The following is an 11,015-nucleotide window of genomic DNA, read 5'->3' on the forward strand; positions in this document are numbered from 1 at the left end:
AGGACTGCCAAATCGTCAACACTTCTTCTTCCTCATGTAGCTTTGTGTAAAAGTCACATTACACTATCCACTCCTCCACAAGGCTGTCCCAGGAGGACAGAAGGGACAGAAACCCAGGGTGCAACAGCCACAAACCTGGGACTCCTTTTCAAGGAAGGCCTCGCTAGGACCAGTGGGGCTCCGCGCATTCTGCCGCGTGGAGGGTGGAATGTTCGACATCCGCTGGGGTGGGGGCGATCCTGCTGGTCCACGAGATGAGGCGGGCTCGCGCTGACCAAGCATAGGCGTTGGAATTCTGCAGTCCCAGCTGTCAGTTGAGCACCATCCTTGAACGGGTCTGAAGACACCAGGCTCTCTCTTGAGCTGGGCCTGTTCAGGGACTGCAGGCAGGGCAGGGCAGTGAGAAATTGAGAGCTACTGCCAACCATGAACGCGCCTCCGCCTGGAACTGCGCCTGCAAGTGGGCAAAGAGGAGCAAACCAGCCCAAGGATGATGTAGGCACAAGAAAAGGGTTTCGACGCTACAGGTGGGAATTCAAAGACAGCAATAGAGAGTTCTGGACGATGGGACATGCCGAAGTCAAGATCCTGAGTTTGGTAAGCTGGATTGGAATTCCAGGGGTGTCTGTGGAGGGGAAGGTCCCAGAAGCCAAGGAGAACTTTTGCGGGAGCAAAAGTATGTATTTTTCCACCCAGGGTTGTATGATGGCTGGACTATACCTCTTCGACACAGTGGCCACAAATCCCATCCTGATCCTGCTCCTCACGATGGAAGTGTCCATCTTCACTTTCTTCATATTCCTCTACAGCTTCGCCCTTAACAGATACATGCCCTTCATCTTCTGGCCTATCGCTGTAAGTAAAAAAATGATGCTGCCAGGCACCTTCTGAAAGCACCTGGAAAAAGACAACCTCACCTCCTCTACTGCTGCTCAGGGTGGGAAGCTGGGTTAGAGAACTGGAGCCAGGCAGAAAATGCTCCCCCAAAACCTAACTGTGTTGGGTCAAAGAAGAGTAACCGGAACTTTGCCGTCCTCCGAAATAGGCAGGGTTTCAACAATCAGCCAATTTTGCTAATGCTTTTTGCTGGCATCCATCTCATTGGGATATCAGTCCAGGATTTGACACAGAAAATCAGACTCTGCATAAACCAGTAAGGGAGGGTGAAAGAAATGTCAAACATGGCTAAAACCGTGTCAGGTCTCTAGTGAACAGGAAGAATGCTTCAGGAGCAAGGTCAGCCTGAAACAGTCATCCAATGGGGTGAGGCTGAGCTTGGGAAGTCCCTCAAGCATCCATTCCTCTGGTCCCTTTTCTATGCCTCAGGGACTGCAACAATCCGTAGTGAGATTGACCACACGTAAACTTCTTGCCATTGTCTTAGGTCTCAGGACTAGAATTCCCTTACCTCACTTACAGAATCACCAAACGTACCCAGCTACCTCCCTCCTAGCCAACGAGCACCTCAACTTCCAGTTCCCTTTGTTCACTTCCTACCTCTAGAGCCCTTGGTTCCCCAATTTCTTTCACTTCACAAACTAGAGAATGAGCCCCCCGAAGGCAAATAACCTGCCCTTCAACTAAACTCAACAAGTAAACCACACAAAAGAAAAAGAAGAAAGATCCAAACTTAATGGAATATTCTTCTGTTAGCTGTGACCACCTATCTATCTGCCCTTTTGTTAAAAGCTGTTAGTGGCCAAGTTGTGGTGGCGCATGCCTTTAATCCCAGCACTCAGGGGACAGAGGCGTTAGGATCTGTGAGTTCAAGACCAACATTGTCTTCAGATTGAGTTCAAAGAAAGTGAAGTGTTACACATAGAAATCCTGTCTTAACAAAACAAAATTAATTAATTAACTTTTAAAGAAAAGTTGTTAGTGTCCAGGGATCTATCATTTGTCATGAAGACCCCCAGGACAGGAAGGAAGAAGAGGAAAACTAAACTGAAAACTCTTGGAAACCGAATGCACAGAAAACAAAGTAAAAAGATGGAGACCACATGCCCAGTGAAGGAATTAAAAAGATTAAGTCTGAAAGAACTGAAAAAATTAAGTCTGCCAAACCATGAAAGTCAATCCTCCTATTCTTAACCTAAAAATAGTGATTGAAATATAACCAATATTACTTTCACTAAATAGCTTAGGTGGAAAGAAGGAAGGATGAGGAATGATGGAAGAAAGGAGCCGGGGAGAGCAGAAGGAATGGAGGGAGGAGAGGAGCGAAGAGGAGAGGAGAGGAGGAAGAGAGGGGATGGGAGGGGAGGAATAGAAGGGGGATGTAAGGATTCTGAGATGGAAGACAGGAGTAATGACAAAGCTGTGGATTGTTGGGAGTGACTCACGAGGCGCCATCTCAGGAACTTGAGATATGGATTTTCAAATACTCTCACGAGATGAGGCCTGTCTTAGTTTGCGTCTCTATTGCTGAGATGAAACATCACGACCAACGCAAGTTGGACAGGAAAAGGTTTATTTAGTTCATACTTCTGCATCATAGTTCAGCATCAAAGGAAGTCAGGATAGGAACCCAAGCAGGGCAGGGACCTGGAGGGAGGCAGGAGCTGATGCGCAGGCCGTGGAGGATGCTGCTTCTGTCTTGCTCCCCATGCTTTGCTCATCCTGCTTCCTGTAGAACTAAGGACCACCAACCCAGGGATGGCACAACCCATAATGGTCTGGGCCTTTCACCATCAAACACTAATTAATAAAATGCCCTCGGGGTGGGGGGGATCCCTTTCAAGGAGTAGATGGGGAATGGGTTGGGAAAGTGGGAGGGTGGTGAGAGGAGGAACTCTGGCTGGCATTTAAAATAAATTTTAAAAAATATTAAAAGAAAAAAAGGAAAATATCCTACAGCCAGATCTTATAGAGACATTTTCTCAACTGAGGCGCCCTCTTCTCTGATGACTCTAGTTCATGTCAAATTGACATCAAACTAGCCAGCACAAGGTCTTAAGCCAAAGCCAAGGAGAGGCTTAGAAAATCAAACCAGCACCCTGAAAATAGGTGCTCATCCATAGGGGAAAGATGGAGAAAAAGACATATATATTTTGCCAACACAGAGAAGCAAGAAACGTTGATTCATACTTGACCTGTGGGAGTGAGGAGGGGAAGGGTGGGTTTTCTTTTAGAATGACAAAGCTAAAATCTTTCCCTTACATAGGTTTGGAACCTGAGTTTTTGTTGCCCAGAGCCTAAAAAATGCATGCCTTATGCTGCTGATGTTCTATTTACATCCTCTGAACTCATAACAGAAATAAATGCAGAACCACAGCCAAAGCATGAAGAGATTTGTGATATATTTGGTATTTTAAAAATTCTCCAAACTAAGAATCAGAAATTGGCAAACATGGTCAATGTTTCAATAGCATATGTCTATAACTCTGAAACTAAAAGCCAAAACATTGCTCAGAAGACTAAGCTCAATGCCATTCTGGTCTTATAGCAAAAATTCTGTATTAAAAAATAAATAAATGAAATAAGTTGTGAGATTAGAATCCTGAGACTCGGAGATTATAGATGAGCTAAGATGTGAGAAAATAATCAATGCTGTTTAAATGACTGATGACAAAAATAAAACAATAGCTCAGGTCAATGGTGGCACACACCTTTAATCCCAGCCACTGGTAGGCAGAGGCAGGAAGATCTCTATTTAGAGGCCAGCCTAGACTACAGAGGGAGTTCTAGGAGAGCCATGGCTACACAGAGAAACTCTAAGTCAAAAATCCAGTGGTGACCAACAGCAACAACAGTGTTGTAAGGAGGTCATTTGTTTGTTCCTGGCTGCCCAGACTCCCAAAATAACTACACAGAAACTGTATTAATTAAAGCATTGCTTGGCCCATTAGCTATAGCTTCTTATTGGCTAACTCTTACATCTTAATTTAACCCATTATTATTAGTTTATATTTACCAGAAGGCCTCATGACCTACAGGCAGAGTTCCAGCTTGTATCCAACAGGGACACATGACTTCTCCTGACTCTACCTTCTTTCTCCCAGCATTCAGTTTAGTTTTCCCCACCTACCTCTATTCTGCTCTGTATAGGCCCAAGACAGTTTATTAACTAATAAAAGCATCACATATACAGAAGGATCTCCTACATCATCTCCCCTTTTCTGTTTAAATAAAAAGGAAGGTTTTAACTTTAACGTAGTAAAATTACATATGCAAGACAGGCATCAAGCAAGAATTACAGTTGTGCTGGGCAGTGGTGGCACATGCTTTTAATCCCAGCACTTTGGAGGCAGAGGCTGGTTGATCTCTGTGAGTTCAAGGCCAGCCTGGTCTACAAGAGCTAGTTCCCATGACAGGCTCCAAAGCTATAGAGAAACCCTGTCTCAAAAAAAAAGCCCAAAGAATTACAGTTACAATATTTATATCTACTTTATCGTTTTTCATAACTAAGGAAAACTATAATTATAACTATCTATTCTTCAACTCCATCAAAAACTCCAGAAGGATATAATATTACTTAACTAAATAGGAAATGCATTGTAAGCAACTTCCAAAACTCAAGAACTGACAGAGACATCTTGCTGCCTGGTCACCCAAAGTTCTTCTGTAACATTGGAGGTGTCCATCTTTACCCTACAGGTCCATAGTATCCAGCAGACTTTCTCATGAAGCAGGAAATTTGAAAGACAGTTCCACCTATATTGGCAGTTTGTCAGTCACTTTCCTTTGTGTCCTACAGAATGTCTGGCAGACTCTTTCATGAAGCAGGAACCTCAAAGGACCATCTCACCTTTAGGCAAGTTCAGCAGTCATCTCTCCATGGGTCCCGCATGTTCAGTTCACACAGCATAGCATCAAGCAGTCCAGGCAAAAGCAGTTTCTTGCCCAATGGCTAACCAATGCCATAAGGAGTCTCTTCGGTGCCCATCATTTTCTTGAAGTAGATTGCCAGGAGCAGATGTTTCTCATTGTCATGAAAAGTCTCAACTTCTTAACAACATTTTAAATGCCATATTCTGAAAGTCTCTGAAAGATCTGAAGCATCCATATCTAACTGAAATATACCTGTGTATATCTAAAAAGCCTAACATGACAATAAGCTTGACTATTATAGATGATTATCTATTAATCTATATCTCTTAATTATACATTACATTTTTTAAATGAGCTGAAGAAACACAATATCTTAATCAAGATCAGAAATACATATACACAGTATAACAAAATCAACCTTAAATTTATATCAATAAACCAAGATCCATACCAATGTAAATTTCTATAGCCAAATGAAGTCAGAATGTGAACAGATGAGTTAAAGGCAGATCAGAGCCCATTGTGGTGGCACACATCTGTCATTCCAGCACTCAGGAGGCTGAGGAAAGAGGCTCAGGAGTTCAAGGCCAACCTGCACTACAGTGTGAGTTTGAGGGCAACCTGAGGCAAAACAAGACCTTGTCTAAACAAAAACTTTTGGGGGGAGTTAGAATATGTCTATAGAAGTGATTCAATAGTTAAGAATACCTGGTGCTCTTACAGAGGACCTGGGTACACTTCCAGCCCCTATACCAGGTGGCTTTTGGTCTTCTGTGACTTGGCCTTCAAAGGATCTTCTGGCCTCCAACTAGACACACATGTGATACACATATACATATGCAGGCAAAACACTCATGCATATAAAATAAAATAAAATAAAATAAAAACAAGTAAATAGAATGAGTGAGCAGTAATCTCTATTCAGAGTACAACCATTGAATGGGTAGATACACTTTCAAGACGGACAACAGCTACATGAATGAAGGTAATCAAGGGTCCCGGTTATTGTTTGGGGATACCTACGGTTATTGTTCGGGACTTACTTCATGGGGTTCAAGTGAGGGAGGAGTTTAGTTACAAGGGCTGTAATTTGGGTGGTTCTCTATTAAGACTAATAAATAGGCTTGGACTGATTTTAATCATATGCAACCCCAATTATGCATAGTTATAAGATGGTAAATAGGGGATTCTTCCTCAAAGTTCTCTTGAAAACACTGTTTGGACTTGTTGCACATGCACCCAAAAACAGTTTAGGACAGAAAATTCCTACTACCATCCATATTCCCCTCCACAGTACTGAATAAATAGGAGTAGAAATTGTCCAAGTCATTAGCGGGAGGGGAAACTTATTCCACTAGCAGTTTGATGCAGGTGGGTGCCCTAGGTTGCTTACAAGTTGTTAGGAGTCCTCAGGGAGGACTGTGTATGCATAATACATGCTACTGTATGCAACAGAATGCCCTAGGATGCCAAATGCATTGTTAGAAGAGGGATCTTTGGGACTAGAGAGATGCTTCAGGGATTAAGAGCACTGGCTGATCTTCAAGAGGCACTGAGTTGAATTCCCAGCACCCCTATGGCAGGCAGTTCACAACCATCTATAACTCTACTTCCAGTGATCTAGTACCTTCTTTTGGACCCTGCAGGCACCAAACACACATACACACAGACATACACATAGCCAAAATATGCACATAAAATGCAATAATAAATGTTTTAAAAGAGAAGTAATAGGAACATATACATAGCCCAAATCAAGTGGTGTCCTAGGTTGCTTGTCCCAACTTGATACTTTATTTCACAAGGAAAAAAAATCTAGTGTATATATGAAGAAAATACATATAATTAAATTAAGAAAATTCCTGAGGAACAAAACACTAGAACTGAGAATGCAGCTATTAGTGATGTTGCTTGCCTAGCATGTGCAAAGTTTTGGTCTAAGCCTCATCGCTGCACAAACTGGGTGCAGTGGTGTGTTTATGGAATCCTAAAACTCATAAGGAGAAGCAGGAAGAACAAAAAATCATGATCATCCTTGTCAACACAATGATTTTGAGGCTCTCCAGGGATACATGAAACCCTATCTCAAAGAAAAGAATAAGAAAAACAAAACAACAAATAACCATAAAATTGATGAAAGAAGAATCAAAGATCAATAGTGAGAATACAGAAAATAAAAAAATTACACACCTTTAATACCAATGCCTCCTTTCCCTCCTCCTTCTATCCCACCTCGACCCTTATCCACTCCTCAGATAGAGTAAGTCTTCCCATGGGGAGTCAACAAAGTCTAGCACATTGCTTTGAGGAAGGTCCAAGGCCTGCCTATTAGATCTAGGCTGAGCAAGGTATCCATCCAAAGAGAATGAGCAAATAGGACATTCTACAGAACATTAAAGATGATATAAAAGTCTTTGGTCAGCAGTGACTGCAGAGACTTTGTAACCAATCAAAGTACTGGAAATAAATGACTATTGAACACTCAGACACAAATGGCGCATCCTATGTCACCCTCGCCAAAGCTCAACCAACATCTTGCAAAGGGTGATCTCTGGCTTCTAGACATGGTCCATGTGGCTGTTATCTCTTGAACTCTCAATGGCTGTGATTACATAAACACAATTTGGTTCATTAATGCCCTTCGTGGAAGCGACAGATGCTCATGTCCCATGACCTAAAGATTTATATGTAGTCAAAGACGGATGCAGAAAGGAGAGACATTTTTCTTCAGTAGGGTAGCCACTGGTAGGGTTCCTGTGCTTCTGAATACAAATTTTCACCCATGCACATCAAAATGACCACAGTGAATCTCAATGGGACACACACGCACAAACACACACACACACACACACACGTGCACACACACACACAGACACACATGCACACACACACACACACGGGCAGGGAGGCAGGGAAAAGATGGGAATAGTTGGGAAGAAGTAGAATAGCCAAAGTGGGAAAAAAGAGAAAGAGAAGGTGACGGTGTGTGTGTGTGTGTGTGTGTATGTGTGTGTGTGTGTGTGTGTGTGTGATCAATTCCTTTCTATTCATGTTCAAAATATAATGAGGGGGCTGGAGAGATGGCTCAGTGGTTAAGAGCACTGACTATTCTTCCAGAGGACCCACATTCAATTCCCAGAACCTACATGGTATCTAACAACTGTAGCTCCAAAATCTAATACCTTCAAACAGACATTCATGCAGGCAAAACACCAATGCAAATAAAATAAAAACAAATACTTATTAAATAAAATATAATGGGCCCATTATTAAGTATAACTAATATGAGCTAATAAAAACATTACAAATAAAATTCTTTGGAAAAATGAAAAGAATAACCAAAATAGATTTGCCCAACCAAATGCAAGAGTTACCCTAAATTTTGGTGCTAGATCATGGATTAACTAATGGAATTGTTACAAATGGAATGTTTGTGTCCTTCCAAGATGTTTATGTCCCACTCCCTGAGATAGAACCTTTGAGGAAGCAACTTAGAATAAACATAAAACTTAAGGTTGGGACCCTGATCCAACACCATTAGTATCATTACAGGAAGAGACAGGTTCTATGACCTGTCTCCAATGGAAGGTCATACAAAGATAGAGAGAGAAAGGCCGCTGCCTCTAGCCAGGGAGAGGGCTCTGGTGCCTTGCTCCTGGTCTTCTAGTCTCCAGAAGGCCAGAGGATAAACATCTGTAGTTTAAGCCACCCAGCCTACTGTGTTTTATAATGGTGTGCTAACATAGACGTAGATCAGAGGATTCAGACTTACACTCTTCCTGTGACTTACATATGACAGAGGCAGCATTGAAAACACGGGGACAGCAGCCAGACAGTAGGCTAAGCAGTTAAGAGCACTGGCTGTTTCTGCAGAGGACCCAGCTGGGTTCCCAGCACCCAAACACCCCACAAGCTGCTGTAGCTAGATCCAGGGAATCCAGTGCCCTCTCTGGCCTTCTCAGGCACTACACACATTTGGCAGATTACATACATGCAGGCAACACACTCATAGACACAAAATGAAAATAAGCAAAACTTTTTATAAAGACAGTTGGACAGAATATTCAATGAGAGTTACTAGGAATGTTGCCAGGAGTGATTATACATCCCACTAAAATTAAAAACAACTTAAAATTTAGACATTCTATGAAAAAAATAACTAACAGAAAATGGGGAAAGAGGCATAACTACTTAAAATTTTGGTTGGTTTTATTCTGTGTTGGGAGAAGAGAGCTTGTACGTGGTAAAGGAGGACCAGATCGCCAAGGAATGAAAGAAAAAAAAAATTGATGAAAGAGGAAGCAATCAGGGAGTGTGGTCCAGGGGGTAAGGCAGGGTTAGGTGAAGAGGGAACTTCAAGGCTCCCAGAGAGCAAGGACATCCTCCCAGCAACACTGCTCGTGGAAACTCTGGGGAGGACAGTACAGAAATGAAGAGGGGAAGAACCTAACAGATCCCGTGAAGCCGTCTGTTTATGCATTTATTTACATGGTTATTGTTTGGCACCACGCACCTGGTATTTTGTGTCTCGCCTGGGCTGACGGCAGTTATGTCTGTGGACTCTGTTCTCTACTCACAGAGGCCAGCAGGGAGCCATGGTTGATCTGCTTGGCCAGAAGCATATTTACCTTTGTATATTTTGTTTTAAATTATCGGGATGGGTGGGGCGGGCATTTGAGCACGGTTATATGGAGGGAACTGTGCTGTGTCTGGGGCGGATGGGACACAACTTTTTAAGACCAGCGTATCTTTTCCCCTTTCAGGACCTCTTCAACGACCTCTTCTCCTGCGTGTTCCTCATAGGCGGCGTGGTGTTCGCTACGAAAGCCAGACGAGTGATGCCAAAGCCCTACTTAATAGCCACGGTGAGGAGTTTCCACTGAGCGCTGAGCCCTACATAATAGCCACGGTGAGGAGTTTCCACTGAGCGCTGAGCCCTACTTAATAGCCGTGGTGAGGAGTTTCCACTGAGCGCTGAGCCCTACTTAATAGCCGTGGTGAGGAGTTTCCACTGAGCGCTGAGCCCTACATAATAGCCACGGTGAGGAGTTTCCACTGAGCGCTGAGCCCTACATAATAGCCACGGTGAGGAGTTTCCACTGAGCGCTGAGCCCTACATAATAGCCATGGTGAGGAGTTTCCACTGAGCGCTGAGCCCTACTTAATAGCCGTGGTGAGGTGCTTCTGCTGAGCGCTGGATCTCCTCAAATCGGCCTCACAAATGTCCTGGGAACAAGGCGGGGCTGCAGCGCGGACTCTGTGGAGCGCTGGTCCAGCCTGATCTACCACACTGCAAAAGCCTAATGTAGTGCATATCTATAACGCTGGTACTCAGGAGGTAGAGGCAGAGGAGCCAATGTCCTCGGCTCAATAATGAGTTCAAGGCAAGCCTGGGGGACATGAGACACTGTCTCAAGCAAATAAACAAACAAAACTTGGGGTGAAAGCAAATTTAAGACGTTGGTCAATGTTTCTACTGGAGAAGACACGTTTTTAAAGGTCGTGTCTAGGAAGGCAGACAAGTTGCCTGTCACCCTCCCTCATGTTTGTCCAAAGAAAAGAAAAAATAAACCAGATGAGGGGCACTGGGCATGGAACCAGGGAGAGCAGACTGAGGGCCTGGGAGGGAGGAATTTAGGGGTACACTGTGCATCCCCTCCGAGGATAGACTGGGAAGGGTGATGAAAATCATGATGATCCATTTGTTCTCCTAGGTCCTTATGGGAGTGGCCGCCATTTTTGTTTTTATCGACCTAATTCTTCAAAGGCAACACCTCAAAGGAACGAGGATCCGAAAGGACGCTCTGGCAGACACTGGCCTCGAAAAGCTGCTGGAGACAGAAAAGAAATGATGGACAACGACACCTGTGGCAGGAATGGCAGCAAGTTTTGTGGCCAGCCCTTCCTACATGCTCCCCTGTTGGCTTCCTAGCCTACTTTTCTTTCCATCAATAAACACCTCTTGGAAAGTAAATTTCCTCTTTAAACGGATTTTTATACTAAAAGTTAGACAATATTTGTCCAGTGCATTTCGCCCCACAGAAACTCCTGGAGATTTGGGTGCTGAGAGAAGGCCCCCAATGGTCGTGATCCACGGGTTGAGAACCACTGCCCTAGCTGGTCTAGCCACCCTGAGGGAATCTTCCTCCAGAGGGGAAAGGGAAGACAGACAAGGAAGGGAGGAGATCAGTAGGGAGGAGCCTGGAGTCCTGAGTCTGAAATGGAGAATTAACAAACGGTGCTGC

General features: G+C 43.7%; 1 protein-coding gene across 1 annotated transcript; it reads left to right on the forward strand.

Annotated features, from left to right (window-relative positions):
* The first annotated feature begins 268 nt into the window (after nucleotides 1–268).
* Nucleotides 269–10,744, forward strand: LOC125399252 (CKLF-like MARVEL transmembrane domain-containing protein 2A). The gene is made up of 4 exons (XM_087900380.1): nucleotides 269–597; nucleotides 697–855; nucleotides 9,534–9,635; nucleotides 10,485–10,744. Exons 1-4 carry the CDS (start codon nucleotides 427–429, stop codon nucleotides 10,620–10,622), a joined length of 570 nt encoding a protein of 189 aa, XP_087756506.1. The 5' UTR covers nucleotides 269–426; the 3' UTR covers nucleotides 10,623–10,744.
* The last annotated feature ends 271 nt before the right edge of the window (nucleotides 10,745–11,015 follow it).

Source organism: Myodes glareolus, chromosome 22 (assembly GCF_982192425.1).
Source record: "Myodes glareolus chromosome 22, mMyoGla1.1, whole genome shotgun sequence".
NCBI lineage: Eukaryota > Metazoa > Chordata > Mammalia > Rodentia > Cricetidae > Myodes > Myodes glareolus.

Excerpts from the sequence above, each read along its gene's own strand:
- LOC125399252 (XM_087900380.1), top strand. The coding sequence starts at position 427 with ATGAACGCGCCTCCGCCTGGAACTGCGCCTGCAAGTGGGCAAAGAGGA. Across the intron at positions 856-9,533 it reads TCATCTTCTGGCCTATCGCT|GACCTCTTCAACGACCTCTT; the intron begins GTAAGTAAAAAA and ends TTCCCCTTTCAG. Across the intron at positions 9,636-10,484 it reads AGCCCTACTTAATAGCCACG|GTCCTTATGGGAGTGGCCGC; the intron begins GTGAGGAGTTTC and ends TTGTTCTCCTAG.